The 23,552-nt window shown below is 41.2% G+C and overlaps 1 protein-coding gene across 1 annotated transcript in view; it reads right to left on the bottom strand.

Moving 5' to 3' along the window:
• MDN1 (midasin AAA ATPase 1) overlaps positions 1 to 20,998 on the bottom strand; it is a 174,336-nt gene extending 153,338 nt beyond the window's left edge. The window contains exons 1-7 of the mRNA XM_078447133.2: positions 20,726 to 20,998; positions 12,112 to 12,338; positions 6,167 to 6,391; positions 5,545 to 5,652; positions 5,272 to 5,464; positions 2,508 to 2,750; positions 2,135 to 2,266 (exon numbers count right to left, since the gene is read on the bottom strand). Of these exons, the coding sequence (XP_078303259.2) occupies positions 2,135 to 2,266; positions 2,508 to 2,750; positions 5,272 to 5,464; positions 5,545 to 5,652; positions 6,167 to 6,391; positions 12,112 to 12,338; positions 20,726 to 20,857 (1,260 nt within the window). The 5' untranslated portion in view covers positions 20,858 to 20,998. The remainder of the gene's footprint in view (positions 1 to 2,134; positions 2,267 to 2,507; positions 2,751 to 5,271; positions 5,465 to 5,544; positions 5,653 to 6,166; positions 6,392 to 12,111; positions 12,339 to 20,725) is intronic.
• Positions 20,999 to 23,552: the final 2,554 nt, after the last annotated feature.

Genomic DNA, 23,552 nt, shown 5'->3' on the forward strand with positions numbered 1-23,552 from the left:
TAGTGGAAAACTACAAAACTTAGAGATAAATGACTAGGGGTCTCCTGTGCTGACTAGGATACATCAAACTTCTGGCTTGCTAACTGTGGCAGAAAAGGTGTTCTGAGAACAAGCAGACAAGCTCCATTTTGGACATCTTGAACTTCCACCAGCTAAGGGACATTCAAGTAGATATTTCCGACAAAAAGGTGGACGAGACATATGGATCTAGGGAACATGAGTTTATACAGGAAGTTTAAAAAGAAAAACCAAAGTAAGAAGTCCAAAGAGTCCAGTCTATACAAAATGGGACTCAATGTAGAATTTTATGATGTTTATCAAATATTGGCAAAGGGAGACCAAGATAGAAACTGTCAGTTTGGTCTTGAATCAGGACCTGGTCATCAAGGAATATAATTAACTATAGGACAGGGATGGATCCCTAGGCTCCATCATGGCCTGGATGGACTATCTCTTATGTTCATCTATCTTCTTTGGCTCTAATTCCACAATCCATAATCCTAATGACTTCCCAGGTACCCTGGTATCTAAAAAACATGCCAGGGAAGACAGCACTAGAAAATGAAAAGCCTTAGTTTTGGTGTGGAGAGGAGGAAAAAAAAAATGAAGAAGAAAACAGAAAAGAAAGTGAAAACCCTCAGCAAATATTTGGCCATGTGGTTTATATTTCAGTTGTATTATTAAGTCTCATTTGTAGGAGTCAGCCTTAGCTCTGAGCTTATTAAGAAAACTAAGTTTCCGGTCCTATAAAACTGAGCATTAAGACCTTAGAACATGGTATGTCAATGAGACTCAAGAAACAAAACAAAAAACAAAACAAAACAAAAGGGAGAGAGAGAGACAGAGACCCTAGAACATGGTAACCATATTATGAGGCCCTACCTGGGCCAGTAATTCCATTACATCTTTACTTCATCAGACTGTAAAATCATCGCAATACACATGTTTTTATAGCTACTCCTTCCCCTTCATATTTTCCTAAACCTACACATACAAACACACACACACTCTCACGTTATTCTCCTATCCAAAAGGTACTTTAAGGTTCATGATTTAAAAAAAAAAAAAAAAAAAAAAAAAAATTAAAACCAATCTCAGGAAAATGTGCCCAAGGAAGAATTTTTCATTCTGCAATACATTTTTTTGTCATACTTTACAAAATATAGAGGAAACATGGACTGCCTGCATAGCTATTTTGATACACATAGAAAAGTAATCTTTAAAAAATAAAAATATACGTCCAGTAGATTTTCCTTAATGAAACCAAAACAAGATACTCTTGTTACATCATCTCTTCTTCATCTGTCCTCAGCCCACTGCTCTATGGATGCCATAGCTAGGAAGTAGGGTCTCAAAGTTCTCAGTGTATCTGTAACATTGGTAAGATGTTTCCCACAAGGCCTATTCTTGGAAAGGTTATGAAACTAGTCACATAATTTAACTAAAGGAGGAAAAAACTACAGTGAAATTGGTCACATATCCGATTATAGTAGTTTCCCCTATCCACACAGTGTATGTTTCAACACCCCTGGTGGATGTTTGAAATTGTGGATAATACAGATCCCTATTTACAGTATACTTTTTCTTACAGAAACATACCTATGATAAAGTTTAACATAAACTGGCAAGGTAAGAGATTAACAACAATAACTAACAGTAAAATAGAATAATTCTAACAATATACTATAAAAAAGATATGTGAATGGAGTCTCTCTTTCTCAAAGTATCTTATTGTACTGTACTTACCCTTCTTGTGGAGATGAAAGATGATAAAATGCCTAGGTAACAGTGAGGTGAATGACCGAGGCACTGTGACATAGCGTCAGGCTACTACTAACCTTCTGAAGACACAGGAGGAGAATCATTTGCTTCAGGACCGTGGGTAACCACAGGTAACTGAACGGCAGATAAGGGGGGACTACTCTAATGAATGAAACAGCACCAGTGGAATTTTATCAATTTTCTATCAAAAAAGAGACAAGCCAAGTAATCCTACCTCAAACCAGGTTAGGTAGGCAACCATGAATGAGCTTCTTGCAAAACATACCATCTCAAATCAAACACCTCGCAGAATCACTATTAACCAAATGCTCTTCAAAGGTAGAATCAGCAAATAATTAGTGAGATGACATACCACATCTAAAGGGGCATAGTCAATATCCTCCAGAAGGATCCAGTGTCCCTTTGTGGCTGCCTGTGTCAGGGTACCAGGTTGCCACACAAACTCTCCCGGGACATCTGTGCAGCGATACATTCCCAACAGCATCTACAGGAAGAGGTTAAAGTAATTACTGACACCACACATCTGAGATACCAATTGCTATAACCTTTGATTAATGGTTAAACTTCTATACAGAAATAAGCAGGCACTTGAGGTTTTTACAGCTTGGTCCCATCAGTTATGAAGAAGACCAAGGACTATTCTCACATCCCTTAGCAAAAACAATACTTTAATGCAAACATTTATAAGCATGCTAATCCACCAAAACCTGCCATTTCTTAATTACCTTACTGTCGGTCTGATCTCCAAGCTGGACTTTAAGAAGCTGAGGGGGCTTCCTTCTACCCGTCATTGCACCTAAGTATTCAACTAAGGAAGTTTTGCCACATCCTATCGGTCCTTCCAACAACACAGCATTCTGAGAAGCCACTGCCATAGCCAGCGTCTGAAGATTTTTGCAGATTGAATCAACCAGCACATAAGACCTAAAGGCCAGCTCCTGTTCACGAGAAGAACTTCTGTTACTAGCCTAAGGAGGCAAGTGAAAAATAAAAGGCATGTCAACAGTCTTTCCTCCAAAGGGTACACATTAGTTTCTACAACAATGCTTCCACTGACCTTTACATAAACCTCTAAATTACTAGTATCAGAACTATAGTAACCGTAGGTAGGTTATCCAAAATAGGATCTTTTTCCTTCTGGCACAAATTTGCTAACAAATTTAAGGAAAGTCTCCCAAAGTTTAAGAAGTCAAAAAAGTTGACACATGAGGGATGGGGGCAAACCTAATCTCATGAAGAGATTTTTATTTGTTTTCCTTCCTCTCGCCACATTCTAAGATTTCGTTATCTAAGATCAAGAATGTAAACAATAGGGGCGCCTGGGTGGCTCAGTCGGTTAAGCGGCCCACTTCAGCTCAGGTCATGATCTCGTGGTCCGTGAGTTCGAGCCCCGCGTCGGGCTCTGTGCTGACAGCTCAGAGCCTGGAGCCTGTTTCAGATTCTGTGTCTCCCTCTCTCTGACCCTCCCCCGTTCATGCTCTGTCTCTCTCTGTCTCAAAAAATAAATAAACGTTAAAAAAAATTTTTTTTTTTAAAAAAGAATGTAAACAATAGGGGTGCATGGCGGGCTCAGTCAGTAACAGTATGTGTCTTGGTCTCAAGCTGCATGTTGGGCATGGAGCCTACTTAAAAAAAAAAAAAAAAGAATGCACACAACTATTTACAAATCAGGGAAATCAAATCAGGGAAGTATGAACACTAAAACGATGTTTTGTATTATAAAATTGTTACATTTTTTTCAGGTGTAATAAAGAATAATGGCTTTTCTAAAGTTCTTTTCCTTTATACATATTAAAATATTTAGGCACGAAATGATGTGACATCTGAAAGTTGCTTCAAAATAAGATGGTGTGGGGAGAGTATGCAGCAGTATAAATGAAAGATAATTAACCATAAATTTACAATTACTGAAGCCAAGTGATGGGTACATGGGGATTCATCACACTACTTTTTCTACTTTGGAATATGTTTGATATTTTCCATAACAAAATGTGAAAATGTGAAAAATAATAACTGCTCCCAATATGTTTAATGGATAGAGTTTCAGCTTTGCAAGATGAAAAAGTTCTGGAGTTTATTCACACAACAATGTGAATATATTTACCACTGAAGTGCATACTTAAAAATGTTTAAGATGGTTGGGGTGCCTGGCTGGCTCAGACAGTAGAGCATATGACTCTCGATCTCAGGGTTGTGAGTTCAAGCCTCAGGGTGGGGATAGAGTTTACTTATTAAAAAAAAGTTTAAGATGGTAAATGTTGTATTTTACTGCATTAAAAAGAATTTCAAATAATAATGTACCTAATATAATATAGGAAAAAAGATCTCTTGGAAAAGTGGAATTTTAAGAACTTTTAAGGAATAGTAACTTCTCAAACATGGCTAGTCTCCTATAGATATGTGAAGACAAAATGAGATTCAGGGCCGAAGTTCCTGAGCTCTCTGCAGAGCTGTTACTCTCAGCAACTTAGCAGGGAGGCTGGGCCATAGCACCATTCTGTACTTCTGCCCCAGTGCCTAGCCACTGGTACTCAACATCAAACCTACCACAACTAGAATCTTTCCCTATGTTAAAATTCTAATGCTCCAAACCTTATCTATATTAGAAAAATGGTTAGGGTTTGGGGGATCTTAGTGACTAGAGGGAAACACAAGGGCCTGCGGAAGCGCTGGTGTCCTAGTGGTAGGTACGTAGATATATTCAGTTTATGAATAATCATTGAGCTGTACATTTAAGATGTGCATTTTTAAAATGTATATTATGCTTTTTTTTTTTTAAACTGTACTACCTAATGGATAAACCAATGGTTCAAGGAATGACCCAGGTCTTCTTCCAAAAAGAAAACTGGGTGAACCTGACCATCACACAAAGTGACAACTAACTAAAAACTGGCTGCGAATAGCTTCAGATTACAGAGCTAGATTTTGATCTATAAGCTTTTCCAAAGTGTGGGTCTGGAGCCATATTGTTGGAAAGAAGCTCATTTCATATGACAGGGGGAAAGCTCACTATAGTTACTAGTCTCCTACCTAACAAGCAAAAAGAATATTCTGAAAAAAAGAGGTTGCTGGGAGTTATACCTGGGCCTGGCACCGTCTCTACAAAGGGCAGCCCATGGGTCTCCAGGCCAGTCATTCTACCTTTGTTTTACATAAATATGGTATCACAACATGCGCTACCCAACCTCACAGAGTTACTGTAGCAAGTAAATAAGAGAGTATATGGAAGTGCTTTGCTAACGTTAAAAGCATCACATCGACATCATTAGACTTTCTAATTTAACATCAAACAGAGACAAAGAAACTATCAGAGAAGAGGACCCTGGGTAAATTTTCCTTAATCTGTTCTGAATAGTTCTGTACATGGAACAGCAATTTGGAAAACTCAACTCGGCTCACACCTATAACACACAGTCCAGCCAAGGAAAAAAGCACACTCAATGTTTAAGAGGGGAGAAGAGGACACACATCCCACTAATGCCAATATACCTGCTCTCCAGGGGCTGGTGGCTGCCCAGGCAGCACCACGCCACAGACAGCAGTCACCCTGGCAGAGAGATCAGCTGAAACAAGATGGCCCTGTAAGTACTGCAGCTCTTTCTCCTTACGCCAAAGGGAGGCTTCTGGATTAGCCAAAACCAAGGCCTTCTCCAAGTCCTGCAGCTGGGCCTCTTCTAATAACCTGAGGAAAATGAGTATCTCATTAGTTACTTTAATGCACAGTAAAGCTACATCAAGATCTCCAGGAATCCTCCTTCTTACCTTAACCTGAAATGGATCAGTTCCTCACTATTAAAAATCTTCTTAAGGAATGATAACTTGTGCTCTTCATTCATACAGGTGACCAAAGCAAGACAATTGGCTGTGTACCTGGAGAAAACCAAAGTATACATAAACTTAGGAAAAGCAATTGATTCTCAAGAAAAAAGAAAATTTTCTTGCCAACTAAACATTAGAAAAGGGAATCTTAGGAGCGCCTGGCTGGCTTAGTGGGTAGAGCATGCAACTCTTGATTTCAGGGTTCTAAGTTCGAGCCCCATGTTGGGTGTAGAGATTACTAAAAACTTAAAAAAAGAAAAACTTTAAAAAGAAAAAAAGGAAATCTTATAGAATTAATACATTTCAATACATTTGAGAGTAGAAAATACAAATCAAGTATGATGAATTCACCTAATAGAACTTGAAAAAGGTAGAACTCCATTAAGTATCATCTCATTTGCCACTGAGGAGATGCATGATTAAGGAAAGGGACAAGGAACCCAAAAGGTACCAGAACAAAAACAACACATTTTACATAGCTTCCTTTCCTGCCTCATCACAGAACTCTACACTCCTTATACCACCCCCACACTTGAAGCACCAGAAAATTCCAGGAGCTACACACCAGCGGACTAAGGTGTCATGGCTTCTGAGGAGAGGGACACACACACTCCAGTCCCAGAGCTCCCGGAACACAGACTGCTCGTTCTGCAGAAACTTGTAAGCTGCTTCCATTAGGTCCCGGAGCTTCATCCGCCTGCGCCCATAGCGGACTGGATTAGCATCTGAACTCTCTAGGAAGAGTCTTTGGAAGACTGGAGAAGTGTCCTTGAAATACCTCAGGGCAAACCTTCAGAAAAAGAAATTTTTTTCATTTGTTGGTGAGGATTTCAAAGTATGCTTTTCCACTTTGAGACAGGCCAGCAGAATACAACAGGAATTTCCAAGGGTCTGAGAATAAAGAGACAAATAGTGAAGCTACCCAATCCTAAGACTGTATCCTGTTCAAATTTAGGAACCAGGACAATGGCATGAGATGTCTAAGAGAATACAAAACCATAGGTACTTATTGCAAGTGTTTTCCACTGAAAATGCACTAGTTTTCAATAAACATTTATTGACCTCTCACTAGAAGCCAGATGCTGTTAAGTTCCAGGAGTACAAAACCAAGGAGATACTTTCCTTGAGGAGCTTGCTATCTACCAAGGAAGACAGTCGCTTACAGAAACAAGAGGCACAAAGAAAAAAAGATTCAGCTAAACCAACAGGGCTGGGGCGGGGGGGTGGGGGGGAGTCAAGAAGAGATGCTTTGGTTGCACCTGAAGATGAGAACAGATTTCTGTGGAACACAAAAGGAAGGCAGTAAAACTGGAAAAGATGGACAAAAAGATGGAAGGAAGTTCTTTATACATTCTGGATATTAATCCCCTAATGGATAGGTGACTTGGAAATATTTTCTCCTAATCTGTACGTTGTCTCTTCATTCTTGTTTCCTTGGCTGTGCTGAAGCTTTTTAGTTTGATATCCCATTTGTCTATTTTTGTTTTAGTTGCTTGTGCTTTTGGTTTCATCCAAAAAAAATCACTGTGAAATCTAGTATTAGGAAGCAATCTCTTCCATCAGCCTGTTCCAGAGTTGCAACCTTTTACAATAACTTAGTGAACTAGTGGTCAGTAACAGAATCTTCAGGAGCCCACTGGGAATGCGACAGAGCAGCTGCAGGGGCCATTCGAATCTGCTTTCCAGAGCAACTTGCACTGAAGCACCAGGGAAACATACCCCACATCGCTGGCTCAATAAATCCCCAAACATAAAACTGTTATGAGAGGGAGAGAGAATGAGAACTCAGGAGATGGGTGGGAAGGCTTAGACTTCCACAAGCAATCTGGGCAAACAGAAACAGAGGCTTGGTAAGTTAACACAATATTCTGAAGAAGACCGGACAAATGGGACTTAGAAGATTCAGCTGTGGCTCAGAAGAGACCTGGCTGGGGCGCCTGGGTGAGCCACTCTGTTGAGCGACCAACTTTTGATTTCAGCTCAGGTCATGATCTCACAGTTTGTGGGTTTGTGAGATTGAGCCTTGTGCATCGGGCTCTGTGTGGACAGTGCAGAGTCTGCTTGGGATTCTCTCTCTCTGCCCCTCCTCTACTCACATGCATATACACTACCTCTCTCAAAATAAATAAATTTAAAAAGAAAAAGAGAGAAACTTGGCAGAGTGAGAAAAAGAAAAGAGATTTAAGAGGTAACATATCACACTGTTAATAACAGTTATCTCTAAAAAGTAGGATTTCAGGGTGCAATTCCAGGACTTCCACTTTTTGCAATTCTGTATTGTTATTATTTAAATGTATCACCTTTGAAATTAAAAACAAAAACAGGACTTTTTTTTTTTTCTCCACAAGGATACTGTCAGAATAAGTACAATCATTCTTTGGGGGAGAGAGGCAGATGATGTTGGCAGCACATGTGAAACCAGCCGGCAGTAACAGACAGAGAAGCAGCAACCAAGTGGTCAACCTGACTCAGGGTTGACCTTTCTTCCTTGAGGAAGACCGGGGGAAATAAGCCGAGTGCACTGGCAATGGCCTACATCTGTGCGGCCAGTGCAAGGAAGAGAATTGTGGTCCACCATAAAAATACAAAGGGGAACTGGTCAATATTCTCTCCCAAACTTACTTAACTACAGCACCCTTTTCTCCAAAGACCCATCACTTTCAGGGAGTGCTCTAAAATTCTGATCTAAACAACAATAAAGCATCTTTAGCCAGAGAATAACATGATCAGTTTTGCCTTAGAGAATATCCAAAGATTGAGGAGAAGTTCTCTTTCCTGGAGTAAGATAGTCATAAGGCCTAAAATACAGCAAGGAATATCACCCAGTTAAACATCTAATCTTGGATGAGCCACTCGGGCAACTCATCAGTCTTTCCAGCATCCAGAAGTAAGACCTGCAGTGCAGTCCTGGCTCTGACAGAGCTATTTAGTTTACTTCTCTAAAGATTTGAAATAAGACTAACAGTGCCTTAAGATGTTACAGTATAAAGATTGAAGGGTGCTTAAATGGCTCAGTTGGAAGAACACATGACTCTAGATTTTTTTTTTATTAAATTTTTTTAACATTTATTTATTTTTGAGATAGAGAGAGACAGAGCATGAATGGGGGAGGGTCAGAGAGAGAGGGAGACACAGAAACCGAAACAGGCTCCAGGCTCTGAGCTGTCAGCACAGACCCGATGCAGGGCTCAAACTCACGGACCGCGAGATCATGACCTGAGCCGAAGTCGGATGCTCAACCGACTGAGCCACCCAGGCGCCCCCACATGACTCTAGATTTTGAGCTGTTAGTGTGGAGCCCGATGTGGGGCCTGAACTCACAAACTATGAGATCACGACCTGAGCTGAAACCAAGAGTCAGATGCTTAACTGACTGAGCCACCCAGGTGCCCCAAAAAGTAAAATCTTTGGGGGAATAACAAAACAAAAAAAAGAACTTGGAAACCTAATATGTTAGAATAGAGAAAGAATCAATACACCAGGATTGCACTCACAAAGTCCTGACAAAAAATTTGCCAAAAAGTAAAACGTGTTCAAGGATTCTAGAATCAAAAACAATGAACAAACAACAACAAAATGGTAATTATGTGAAGTGAAAGATGTGTTAACTGATCTTACTGTGGCATATTTCACAATATATACATGTATCAAATCACTATGTTTTCTACCTTCAATTTATACAATATGTCAATAAAAATATCTCAATTGAATCTCAATAAAGCTGGGCAGGGGAAGGGGGAACCCAGTAATGAACAAATAATATAAGCAAGTTAAAAAAAAGAAATGTTTAAGGGGCACCTGGGTGGCTCAGTTGGTTAAGCGTCCGACTTCGGCTCAGGTCATGATCTCACGGTTCATGGGTTCTAGCCCCGAAATCAGGCTCTGTGTTGACAGCTCAGAGCCTGGAACCTGCTTTGGATTCTATGCCTCCCTCTCTCTCTGCCCCTCCCCCGCTCATTCATTTTCTCTCTCTCTCTGTCAAAAAAAATAAATAAACATTTAAAAAATTAAAAAAAAAAGAAATGTTTAAGACTACTAAAGAACCTCATGGAAGCCCCAAACACCTTGGGCTCAGAAAGAGATATGTACCAGTAAATGAAGAGCAAGCACTAGGATTCTAGGGAGCTTGACTGGGATCCTCCTTTCCAGTCTGTCTGTCTGTCTGTCTCTCTCTCTCTCTCTCTCTCTCTCTCTCTTTTTTCCTAGATCTTCATTGCCATCCTATTTCTCTTCTCTTCATTCTTTTTCTCTTCCCTCTTCCTCCACAATCTGCCACAATACAAAACTTTCTCTGATTTTCAAGAGGATAACAGTCATTCTTCTTTAACGATTTTCTTGCTCCCCTTAAGTATTTGGCTAACATCTCTATTAGCATTATATTCAATTGTTTTCAAAATACAAGAACCCATTATATTTGACTTTCTTACCCCCATGATGTGGCCCCAAGAGAGGTCTTCTATATTTATCTACTGAATGAATGACTGTATCCTATCTAAATATATTTGGTATATCCCTAACACATTAGGTATATTTCCTCTACAGAGGAAATTTAGGGCACATGAATTAATGAGCTACAATTCTTAAAACTGAAAATCAAAATCTCATTCTACATCATTGTCTATAATTCATTTTACATCATGTATTGATTCATTTACACACAGCTCTTTTTTTTTATGGCTTGTTTTTAAGTTACTCTAGCACAAGAAACTTCATAAACTGCATTATATAATTTTTGAAATAAGGTGGGAGTGTAAATAAAATATAGTGCCTTGGCAAAATGAAAAGAAGAAAAAGTAGGGGTGTGCTCTGTGTTCACATGCATTTAATAAGAACATAAAGTGCAAAGCGGATGGGAAACCAGATGTAACTAATCCATCATTTTAATGATTCTCAAACACAATCCAGAAGCACTGTACCACAAAGGCCTAGGAGAAACGGGGGTTCAAGTTACCCACACGTCAATTCTATATAGTAAGTACAGGGCAGTCAGTACACGTTATGAAATGGTACCACAGTCAAGTACATCAATGGGTACTAAGTGAGGCCACAATCTCAACCTTCAATCAACCCACAGCTTATGTTCCTAATTACCACGTATAATGATGATATTTGCTGTATATCTTCTAGTTCCATTAAACTGGGCCCATTTTTCCCCCTCCCCTTTTAGAAAAGCTCATACAGGGGTACCTCGGTGGCTCTGTGGGTTAAGCGTCCGACTTCAGCTCAGGTCATGATCTCACGACTTGTGAGTTTGAGTCCTGCATTGGGCTCTGTGCTAACATTTCAGAGCCTAGAGCCTGGAGCCTGCTTCACACTCTGTGTCTCCCTCTCTCTCTGCCCCTCCCCCGCTCATGCTCGCTCTCTCTCGCTCGCTCGCGCTCTCTCTCGCTCGCTCGCGCTCTCTCTCTGTCTCAAAAATAAATAAACGTTAAAATAAAAAAAAAAAAGAAAATCTCATACAAATTATGGTTTTCTGCCAAGAGTTCAGTTCTTATTTCCTTCATTCATGAACCAGATTAGAGATCATACTTCTAAGAAAGCCAAATGAAAACTAATAAATAAGGAATGGATATAAGGAATACTCTTACTAGTTGCAAAGATACTATTCAAGTTTAGAGTGAAAGTTCTTCACCTTCTCAATTAAAAAAACCCTAATACTCATTTTGCTGGCCCTTTACTCCATACTAACAGTATTTTGCTATTAATTTAAAAGACAAAGATACAGTGGTACGTGCCTGTAGCCCCCGCTGTTCAGGTGGATGAGGCAGGAGGATTGCTGAGCTATAGTTCTTGACTGCAATGCACTATGCTGATCTGGTGCACAATAAGTTTGGCATCAATATGGTGACCTCTCAGAAGTAGGGGACAACAAGGTTGCCTAAGGAAGGGTGAACCAGCACAGGCTGGACACAGAGCAGATCAGAAGAGAAATACATTAGGGGTGCCTGGGTGGTTCAGTGGGTTAAGTGTCCGACTTCAGCTCAGGTCATGATCTTGCAGTTCGCGAGTTCAAGCCCCATGTCAGGCTCTGTGCTGACAGCTCGGAGCCTGGAGCCTGCTTCGGATTCTGTCTCCCTCCTTCTCTGCTCCTCCCCTGCTTGAGCTCTGTCTCTCCCTCTCTCTCAAAAATAAATAAAGATTAAAAAACATTTTTTTTTAAAAAGAGAAATACATTAGAATCCAGTTCTAGTATAACTTCTCACAAAACTGCTTTGGACAGATTATAGAAAGTTAGAAAGGACACCACAGCTCTTCTAACGTCACCCTTCAGCTACTCCAGCAAGCAGCCATCTGAAATGGATGCTATAAGAGCCTCAGATGAAACTCTTTTTAAATCTGCCTCATCTCACCAGATGATATAATTCTTGAAGCCAAAGAACACGTACCACTTATCTTCCTTCTTTCTTGTATTTCTCCTCTTCCCTTCTCAGTTCACACCCCTTTACTTTCCAGGAGACAGCAGGTTCTACTACCTCAAGGAGAAAAGTGAAGAATAAAATTGTTACTCACGGGAGGACGTCAGGATGGTTACAAATGAGTTTGCTCATTGACACACAGAGCCGTTCGTGTAGATCGTGGTTGATTTGGCCTCCGGCTTTAATGGCTTCAGCATTCCTTTCCAACAAATCCAAAAGAAGAGGGCGCAGCTGGCGACCAACCAGCACAGTACAGTCTTTATCCAGAAGTAATTGTGCTAAGGTGCTCAGGATACACTGGCGATCTTGAGGTGTCCACACCTGAGAGAAAGGCAAAACAATATATCTATGTAAATGCTGCTTGTTAGCACTGCTGCAAAAGGGAAAAAGTCCTAGCTTAGAATCAAAACATCCAATTTCCACATATCATAAATGAGTTTATCTTATAAAACATAGAAAAGGGCTTTGCAATAGAAGAGTGCAGTTAATTTAATGTGAAAGGCTGTTATAAAGAAGTTTCAGTCCACTGAGGTTTGAGGAAAAGGACTGATACCTGAATTCCATGTAAAATGCTACAGTCTCATATTGCTAGTGTGCACGTGGGTCTACACAACCCCTGCTGCCGACAATGAGACAGCAGGGTTAAAATACTCACCAAGTCCAATGCTATGAGTTTATGCTAAGGCATTTCACACAAAACATTTACCTATTAAGACTGCAGCTTGAGCACAACCTAAATACCCCATGCAAAAATATAACAATTTTTTCCAAAGTTCTCTCTCAAATAAGGTCACCTTACACCTGAGCTCTTAAGAAGTCTTTCAAATTATAGGGCATTCACTCATTAAAACACCTAGGGTTTTTTTTGTTTTGTTTTGTTTTGAAAAAGAGAGAGAGAGCTCACGTACACATGTGTGAGTACACACTCAAGGGACAGAGGTAAAGGGAGAATCTTAAGCAGGCTCCATGCCCCATGTGAGGCTCCATCTCACAACCATGAAATCATGACCTGAGCCGAAATCAAGTGTTGGATGCTTAACCAAATGAGCCATGCAAGTGCTCCAAAAATTCCTAATACTTTTTTTAAAAAAAATTAATGTTTATTTATTTTTGAGACAGAGAGACAGAGCACGAGTGGGGGAGGAGCAGAGAGAGAGACACAGAATCCAAAACAGGCTTCAGGCTCTGAGCTGTCCACACAGAGCCCGATGCGGGGCTCGAACCCATGAACCGTGAGATCATGACCTGAGCCGAAGTCAGACGCCCAACCGACTGAGCCACCCAGGTGCCCCCAAAAATTCCTAATTCTGAACAAAGCACTGAGTGGGGAAAGATGTTATATTGGAACAATTTCTATCAATATTAGTCCTGCAAGGAAATTTTAACAGAATTGGTCATGATTCACAGGGGCATGCTATGAAGCCCTCTAAAGATATCATTCAAGGGGCGCCTGGGTGGCGCAGTCGGTTAAGCTTCCGACTTCAGCCAGGTCACGATCTCGCGGTCCGTGAGTTCGAGCCCCGTGTCAGGCTCTGGGCTGATGGCTCGGAGCCTGGAGCCTGTTTCCGATTCTGTGTCTCCCTCTCTCTCTGCCCCTCCCCCGTTCATGCTCTGTCTCTCTCTGTCCCAAAAATAAATAAAAAAAAAAGTTGGAAAAAAAAAATTAAAAAAAAAAAAAGATATCATTCAAAAAAGTAGATAGTAAGTGGTTATATTGTGAAGAAAAAGAAACACATCACTTAGAAAATGAATGAAAAAAAGTGCAACTGTCCTGGACATGTTATATAGAAACTTGTGAGTTGGGAAAAAAATCTCCAGAGAGAATATCACTTCATGAACCTTCTCTTGAAAAGATAATCTGGAGGGGCGCCTGGGTGGCTCAGTCGGTTAAGCGGCTGACTTCGGCTCAGGTCATGATCTCGCGGTCCGTGAGTTCGAGCCCCGCGTCGGGCTCTGTGCTGGCAGCTCAGAGCCTGGAGCCTGTTTCAGATTCTGTGTCTCCCTCTCTCTGACCCTCCCCCGTTCATGCTCTGTCTCTCTCTGTCTCAAAAATAAATAAACGTTAAAAAAAAAAAAAAAGAAAAAGAAAAAGGTTTTAAAAAAAAAAAAAATTAAAAAAAAAAAAAAGATAATCTGGAAAACAGGGTTAGTTGAATCAGATACTAAAAATAGGAAAAGGGGCGGGTGGGGTGGTTCAGTCAATTAAGCACGGACCCTTGATTTCAGCTCAGGTTGTCTCAAGGTCAAGCCCCGAGGTCAGGCTCTGTGCTGGGTGTGGAGCCTACTTAAGATTCTCTCCACCCCTGAGGGAAATGAGGAAGGGGCGCCTGGGTGGCTCAAGGAGTTAAGCATCCGACTCTTGAAGGGGCGCCTGGGTGGCTCAAGGAGTTAAGCATCCGACTCTTGATACTCTTGATCTTGGCTCAGGTCTTCATCTCAGGGTCCTGAGTTCCAGCCCCACAATGGACTCCACGCTGAGTGTGGAGCCTACTTAAAAAAAAAGAAAACAAGATACTTAGCCTTTTTTTCTTTTTTGAAGTAAGCTCTATACCCAATGTGGGACTTGAACTCATAGCCCCGAGATCAAGAGTCACATGCTCCATCAACTGAGTCGGCCGGGTACCCCTCAGTGTTTAACTTTAAAACAAGTAGTTGTACCAGTTTACACCTACCAGCAATGTCTGAGACCTCTGGTTGCCACATAACTTCACCACCACATAGTATGGTCAGTTGAAATTTTAGCCATTTTAGAGAAGGGGGAATGGAATCTGGTGCTTTTATCTGAATTTCTCTGATGACACAGATGTTGAGAATTTTTTCAAGTGCTTAATGGCCATTTATTTATCATCTGTTGTACATTTGTTCAATCTTTTATCCATTTAATTTTTTTTTTTTTTTTTAGCATTTATTCATTTTTGAAAGACAGAGAGAGACAGAGCATGAGCAGGGGAGGGGCAGAGAAAAAGGGAGAAACAGGATCTGAAGCAGGCTCTAGACTCTGAGCTATCGGCATAGAGCCCGACATGGGGCTCGAACTCACAGACCGAGAGATCATGACATGAGCTGAAGTCAGACGGTGAACTGACTGAGCCACACAGGTGCCCCATCTTTTATCCATTTTGAAACTGGGTTGTTCACATATTAACTGTGACGCTAGCTATTAAGTTTTTGTAGATGCTCTGTATCAGCTTGAGGATGTTTTATTCTATTGCTAACTTGTTTCTGTTTTATTCCTAGCTTGTTTTTCTTGAGTGGGCTTTGGTAATTTATATTCTTCAAACACTGATTTCATAAATTGTTCATTATTAGTAACTTACCTTTTTTTAAATTTTTTAAATGTTTATTTTTGAGAAAGAGAGACAGAATGCAAGCAGAGGAGTGGCAGAGAGAGAGGGAGACAGTCTGAAGCAAGCTCCAGGCTCCGAGCTGTCAGCACAGAGCCTAACGTGGGGCTTGAATCCACAGACCAGGAGATCATTATTCGGGCACCCAGGTGCCCCCTCCCTCGTTTAAATCATGATTCAGTTCAAATGATTTTCTGACTCAGTGATTGTTCTTTAACCATCTTTTTTTTTTTTTTTTTAATCTTTAACATTTAGGGATTTTTCCCACTATCTTTTGGTTGTTTTTTTTCTTCCTTAATTTAATTCCATTGGGATCACTGAATATACCATGCATGATTTTAATTCTCCTAAATTTATTGAAACTTGTTTAATCAATCAGAATATGGTCTATCTTGGGGAATGTTCCAGATGTGCAGAATATGTATCCTACAGTTACTGGGCACAGCAATCTAGAAATGTCAGTTAGGTCAAGTTTGTTGATAGTGGGTCTTCTACATGCTTAGAGATTTTCTGTATTTGTTCTATCAATTAATCAGGATAGAGTGTCAAAGTCTCCAATTATAATTGTGAATTTGTCTATTTTTCCTTTTCTGTCACTTTTTGATTCACATATTTTGATACTCTGTTTATTAGACACATATATATTTAGAGTTTCTTTCTTAATTTTGCACTACTGATATTTGGAGCTGGATAATTCTTTGTGGAAGCTGTCCCATGCATTGTAACACATTTAGCAGCATCTCTGCCCTCTAAACACTATATGCCAGAAGCAACCCCACCAACAGTTGTGATAACCAAAAAATGTCTCCAGATTTGCCCTTGGGGGAAAAATTGCCCCAGTTGAGAACCACTGCACTGGATTTAAAAGTATTTCAAACAAAAACTGGAAAAAAAGTTGAGAGAAAAAATTTTTTCTTTCATTTTTTAAGTGACAAATTTTCAAATAATATAAAACACCTCATATACCACTTAGAAATTTTTATTATAGAGATAATAGGGAGCTTTTATGCAGAATGGTGATAGATTCAGATGTCTTATTCATGACCAGAATAGGGAACCCACAGAGAAAAAAAGTTAAGTTAGTGGTTGCCTGAGGAGCTGTGGGAGAGCACAGTGACTGGGGTGGGAATGGGGGGTGCTACCATCTAAAAGGTATGGGGGCTTCTTTTTGAAATAATGAAAATGTCAGGGCACCTGGCTGGCCCAGTTGAAAGAGCATGCAACTCATGACCTGGGGTCATGAGTTCAAGTCCCATGTTGGGGGACTTTTTTAAATTAAAAAAAGAGGGGCTCCTGGGTGGCTCTGTCAGCTAAGCCTAAGCGTCCAACTCTTGATCTCAACTCAGGTCATGATCTTATGGTTCATGAGTTCGAGCCCCACATTGGGCTCTGCACTGGCAGTGTAGAGCCTGCTTGGGATTCTCTCTCCCTCCCTCTCTCTCTGCCCCTCCCCTGCTTGCACTCTCTCTCTCAAAATAAATGAACTTAAAAAAAAATTAAAAAATAATTTTAAAAATTACAAAAGAATGAAAATGTCTAAACATCACAGTCTAAAACTGTGGTAACAGTTACACACATCTGTGAAAACAGCAAAAACCACTGAACTATAAATTTAAATGGAAGAAGTATATGGTACCTGAATTATATCTTAATAAAGCGGTTTTTAAAAATTATTATATTGGGGTACATGGATGACTCAGTTGAGTGTCCAACTTCAACTCAGGTCATGATCTCAAGGTTTGTGAGTTTGAGCCCCATATCAGGTTCTCTGCTGTCAGCATGGAGCCCACTTTAGATCCTCTCTCCCCCCTCTCTGCCCTTCCCCCACTTGCGAGCACACATACTCGCTCTCTCAAAAATAAACATAAAAAAGTATTATTGTAGCTCATATGTACTGATTACTGTTTTTCTTTAATTTTTTAAAACGTTTATTTATTGAGACAGACACACAGACAGACCGTGCATGGAGGAGAGGCAGAGAGAGAGGGAGACACAGAATCTGAAGCAGGCTCCAGGCTCCCAGCTGTCAGCACAGAGCCAGACACAGGGTTCAAACCCATGAACCGCGAGATCACGACCTGAGCTGAAGTCAGATGCCCCTGATTACCTCCTCTGTGCTAGGCATTTTGGTAAGCTCCTCACATGCATTATCTGGATCTTACAACAACCTTATTAATAGCAATAATAATTAAGAACCACTTCTACAAAGAGTGCTTACTATAGTGTAGGCATCTAGTCCTCACAGCAACCCATAAAGCAGGCAATATATCCCTATTTTACAGATAAGGAAACTGAAAAATTAAAAAGGGGTCAAGGTTACAAAGCTAGGAGAACCAAGAATCCACGTCACAGTCTGGTTCCAGAGCCCCTCCAACTATGTAGTAGCTACCATATGTAATATATCAAGAAATTGTGACTCAGGAGAGTTAGGTAACTTGTTCAAACCCCAAAAGCAATTATGTAAAAGAGAATTTGATCTTTAGCCATACTTCATTTCAATATCCATGCATGCTCTTAAGCATTCCGCTTTTCTTGAACATAGACAGTAATCAAGGAGGTAAGGATGTGTGATATGATTTATAACAACACATTTTTGTTCGGTTCTCAACCCCATTCCAGGCACAGAGCTCCTAAAATCCTTGCAATTTCCTGTGAGCAGAGTGATAAAGGTGTCTTTTGTTATGTTAAGGAGGTGAATTTTGGGGGGGGGGGGTTGCTGTTGTTGTTGTTTTAAGTAAGCTCTAGGCCCAACACGGTGCTTGAATTCACTAGACTGAGATCAACAGTTGCATGCTCTACCTACTGAGCCAGCCAGGCGCCCCAAGGAGGTGAATTTTGCAAAGCACCCAAGGATGGAACTGGCTGCCAAGAGAACCAACCAAGTGATTAGTGTTGGAACTTTCAGTCCCACCCCCACCTCCACCTCAAGGGTCAAGGGTTGGTCAATGAATTCCAACACCAATGGCTAAAGTTTTCATCACTTATACCCTATGTAATGAAGCCTCCATAAAAACCCAAAGGGACTTGGTCAGGAGAGCTTCCAGGTTGGTAAAAATATGGATATGTGGAGAAAGTGTCACCTCTGGAGAGGGGATGGAAGCTCTGCACTCCTCACATACCTTGTCCCTATGCATCTCTTCCATCTGGCAGTTCCAGAATTCTATCCTTTCATAACAAACCAGTAATTTAGTAAGTAAAATGTTTGAGTTCTGTGAGCCACTCTAGCAAATTAATCAAACCCAAGGAGGGGGTTGTAGAGAACCTCCAATCCACAGCCAGTTGGTCAGAAGTACAGGTGACAACCTGGACTTTCAAATGGCATTCAGAGGTGGGGAGGGCAGTTTTGAAAGACTCAGCCCTTAACACGTGGCATCTCATGTTATCTCCAAGTAGACAGTGTCAGAATTGAGTTAAATTATAAGACACCCAGTTTGTGTCTGAGAATTGCTTGGAGGTGTTGGAAAACCCACACTGGAATGGAGTCAGAACTGTAGGATGGTGGTGACAATAGGGATGAAAAGGAAGTAATAGATTCAATACTCAGTAAATAAAACACGGAAGACTTGGCCATATGTGAAGGAAAAGAAGTGAGAAGAGTGAGGACACTCAGTTCTCTAAAGTGGATAGGCAGAAGTTGCTGTCACCAGCTGAGATAAAGAACAAAACAAAACAAAAAACCCACAATCCTAAAGAATTCTTACTTCAGATCCCAATTGCAATGAGAATCATGTTTCAAAAGGCTTTGCTTTCCCATAAAAATTGCTTTGTTTCCAAAAAATAGGATAAATACAGAATGGCAACACAATCAAGTCTTCTGAGTGAAAGGTTTGAAATTAATCATGAAAATGATAAGGAACAAACCGAAAGACATCTCAGGAGAGAATCTGACAATGTGACACACAAAAAAGGTGTCCCAATCTCCTTAATTCAAATGAACTTTCTAGTAGCTTTCAAGTCTAATACTATTTCTATACAATCTCAGAATTCACATGAGTGATTCTCACACCTGTCAGATTCTCTAAAACTGTATCTAATAAAGGCTACAAACCATTTCCCCTCCCTACCCCCAGTACATAAACATCTATGTTACACCCAATTACAGTGGTAGAGAAACACAAATCCCCTGTTGCTGGTCTATGATCCCTAGTTTCAGAACCTCTGCTCTAAATTCTAACACCCACTTACAGAAAAATACATCTATCAACAATCCATAACTCAGGACTGTCACCAAAAGCTAGCTCATACAAAGTGACGATCTCTTTCCTTAGTCCAGCCCACCAACATCCCTCTGATTCACCAGAGGGAATCACCATGTTTAGTGATTCCTTTCACTGGGGCTCAGAGGCCCCAGGGTATCTCTGACCTTCTCTCCCACCCCTCTTCTCCCCCTCCCCCTGCCCTTTACATGTTCAATTTGTTGTCACCAAACAGAAATGCCTCTCATGTTAGTTCTCTGCAGCTCCAGACCCAAAATACTCCCGTCGCTTCCTGAGCAAAAGGATATATGTGTACACAATGCATTCGTGACTGAATAAATAAGTTCTAGATACGGGAGTTAGAAGGAAAAAAATAAACTAAACACATTTTCTACTCTCTAGAAGTTCAGAGATATTGGGAGTGGGGAAGCATAAAATGGGAAATTAAAATGCAACGTGAAAAGAAAATGCATGATAAAGGTTCTCAACTTAGCAGGGAGTTGAGAGAAGGCTCTTAAAAGGCCAAAACCCCATTTCTTAAAAAATCCTAATCCACATCATAGTCTCTACGGTTAATGTCACACAGCATTAGCTGTCTTGCTTTGTCCTTCCGTTGTTTTCTGTGTTTATGAACGGTCTCCAAAAATAGACGCTAAGTTCCCTGGGGGCAGAGACCGTAACGAATTTCTCTGTCTCCTCACAGAACCATACTGTGCCTCACGCAAAGCAGAAACGCAATCAATACGTGTCAGCCGGCCACAACTAAAGGATGGAGCAGAAAAGAGAAACAGTCACCCAGACTAACAGGGGCGGCTAGACTTGGCACACTTAAGTTAATACACATGTCAAGTGGGCAGAGATACAACTTCAATTACAGAAAAACAAACCACATTTCTTTCGGAAGGCCACGTCTGCTACAGAGAGAAGACAGAGGTAGGTTGGAGGAGAATGGAAGGGTCTCTCAGATACACACAAAAGGCTTCTTCCAATTTCCTCAAACACGCGCGGACGTCTCCGCCCCGGACCAGCCCTGCGGAGGGGGCCAGGGTGACAGAACGCCGCTTCCCCCCTCCCTTAAAGTTGCGCGTCTCACTCAGGGTCGCAGGGCACGCGCGAGGGGGGGCGGCCGGGGGCGGCCCGGCGTTTTCCCTCTCCCTCCTTCTTTTACCTGCTTGGCCAAGAACCTGCCCAGTTCGCTGCGGCTCTTCTCGTTCTTGGCAGCGAGTAAGCGCAGCGGCGCGGCCGCCACCTCTAGGAAAAGGTGCTCCATGACCGCAGACCCTCCGCCCCCGGCGGTCATCAGCGCTCCCTACTTAGCGCTCGGAGCCCCCGAGCCACCGAGGTCCCGCGCTGGAGGTGCCAGCAACTACGCCCCCGGGGGAACCAGCCACGGCTGCCCCGCAGACACCGGGAGAACTGCAGCACACGTGGGGGAGCACGCGGCGCCCTACGTCATCAGCCCTCGACCACCACCGCCAAGGCAGGGCGGCCCCAGCCCCGCCCCCTCAGCAGCGGAAACAGCGGGAGTCACTACCGCCCCAGTTCCGGGAGGACGTTTGAAGCGGGCATCGATATCGTGATTCGGGTCCGACCATTGCAGTGATGGTAGGTCCCGGAGACAAGGTGTGGCGGGACAGCGAGACAGGAGATTCTACTAGGCCCGGAACTGAGGGAGCCCATAGCGGCATGTGATCCTCAGCCCACCGTGCCTCCCTCCTATTGAAATTCACAAGTATGACCAGCACACCCCCTTGCAGCATTCTTTTTTTTTTTTTTAATTATTTTAATGTTTATTTATTTTTGAGAGACAGAGAGAGATACAGAATCCCAAGCAGGGAAACAGACTCGAGGCTCTGAGCTGTCACCACAGAGCCTGATGCAGGGGTGGAATTCAGGAAGTCGGAGGCTTAGGACTGAGCTCCCCAAGCGCCCCACCTTGCAGCATCCCTAATATAAATATTGGAAATAAGTGTTCAGTTAGGGAATATTTAAGTAAAGTAGGGCATATATATTATATTACGACGTAATTTAAAAGGGTGGAGTAGAAGAGAACCTGAAAGTTCATTTTTGTGATGTTCAAGAAGCCAAAATAATGACAAAGTCAAGCTAACGGTTGCTCTGAGAAGTGTTGACAACCAAGGAACCTGAGGGAACATGCTATGGTAATGGAAATGTTTCCTTATCTTCCTCTTGGTGGTGTTACTCTGGTAGATAAATTTTAAAAAGCAAAAAATTGTACACAAGATTTGTGCACCTTGTGTAAATTATATTCCTAAAAAGTGTTTTTAAAGGGGGGTAGATCTCTAATAGCAAGTGTATACCATGAGTCAATATTTTAAGAAGGTATTTGAGGGATGCCTGACTGGCTCAGTTGGTGGAGCCTGTGACTCTTGATCTCGGGGTTGTGAGTTCAAGCCCCATGTTGGGTGAAGAGATTACATAACAATAAAATTTTTTAAACATGTATTTGAATTTGAATTTTTTTCCCCTAGGGTTTGAACGTTAGCTTCTGGGGGAACTCAAACTCAAGCACAGGACTTCCAGAACTAGGGAACTGTGGAGGTGGGCAAAAAACGTTTCCACATAAATAATGTTTCTAAAATTCCCAAGAAGATCAAGAGGGTTCCCTGAGGACATAGCACAATGGATGAAAAATTACCCACATTTGAGGAATTACTCATTTTTACCCCTGGGTATATCCCATATATATGTGAAGTGCACTTGTTAATAAAATTATGTGTTGTTGTTTTCTTGTTAATCAGTCTTATATGACAGTGGTCTTACCCAAGAACTTAGAAGGGTAAAGGAAAAATTATTTTTCCTCCTCTACACACCCTTTCTTATGACCTTTCTCAAGCAACCATAAGGCAACATTTTTGGGTGATAGAAATGTTCCAAGACTGTATTGTGGTGATGGTGGCATAACTCTATAAATGGAATAAAGTCATTGAATTGCTCACTTAACAATGAACGAACTTTATGGTATATAAGTTAAACCTCAGAAAACCTTTAGCGGTGCCTGGGTGGCTCAGTCAGTTGAGCATCAGGGTCGTAAGTTCAAACCCCACACTGGGGTCTGCAGTGAGTGAGGAGCCTACTTAAAAAAAAAAAAAAAAAAAAAGGAAAAGCTCTAAAAATAAAGTTATACTAATCAGCAAGGAATAGGATATGTGTAGGTACAGATGAAACAAGATTGGCAATATATTGATAATTAATGAAACTAGATGTTGAGTGAAGGGAATTCATTATACTCTTTCTACTTTTGTGTAGAAAAATTTCAATAATAAAAGGTAAAATAATATGTATTTTTAAAAAGACGACTAGGGTCATGTCAAAAGGACTCAGGTACTAAACAGTAGCAGAATATACCACTTAGGCATGAAGGAATTTGGAACATGCCACCCTAAACTATGCCACGTTGGTATATTGATTATTTTGAGGTAAAGACCCTTTGAAACAGAAGATGCAGGAAGGGCTCTCTGACCATGCCTCCCTTTTCTACATATAGCAAGGCATAAAATTTCCCATGAGAAAAGTGCCCCCCCCCGACTTTACAAGGAATAAAAGAAGGTACTTATCACCTGAGACTGATAATTGACACCAAATGGGTCTGTACAAACTTACTAAAATAATCCTTATCTTCCACTAATTTTCCCTCCCTAAGTCTCCTAGTTACTTGCCTACAATTTACTGCCTCTAGCCCAAACCTCTTTTGCCTTGTCATTTCTTTACAAATCTATTGCTTCTTTTTCTAGAAGATCTATAAGCTCTCTTGAACTGAACGCAATTGAGGAAAAGCAGATCCAGAAGCTCTCTGCCCTCCTATTTGCCTGTAAGCAGGATATAAGTTTTTAACAGTGTCTCCCCTTCCCTTCTCTACAACTGTAGACCTTTATTAGCACAGAGAGAGCAGCAGAAGAAACTATATAACAAACTTTGCTAAAACTGTCTGTTATCTACCATTTGTTTCCCCATATATTTGCCGTCTCACAATT

This window comes from Panthera onca, chromosome B2 (assembly GCF_046562875.1).
Source record: "Panthera onca isolate mPanOnc1 chromosome B2, mPanOnc1 haplotype 2, whole genome shotgun sequence".
Lineage (NCBI taxonomy): Eukaryota > Metazoa > Chordata > Mammalia > Carnivora > Felidae > Panthera > Panthera onca.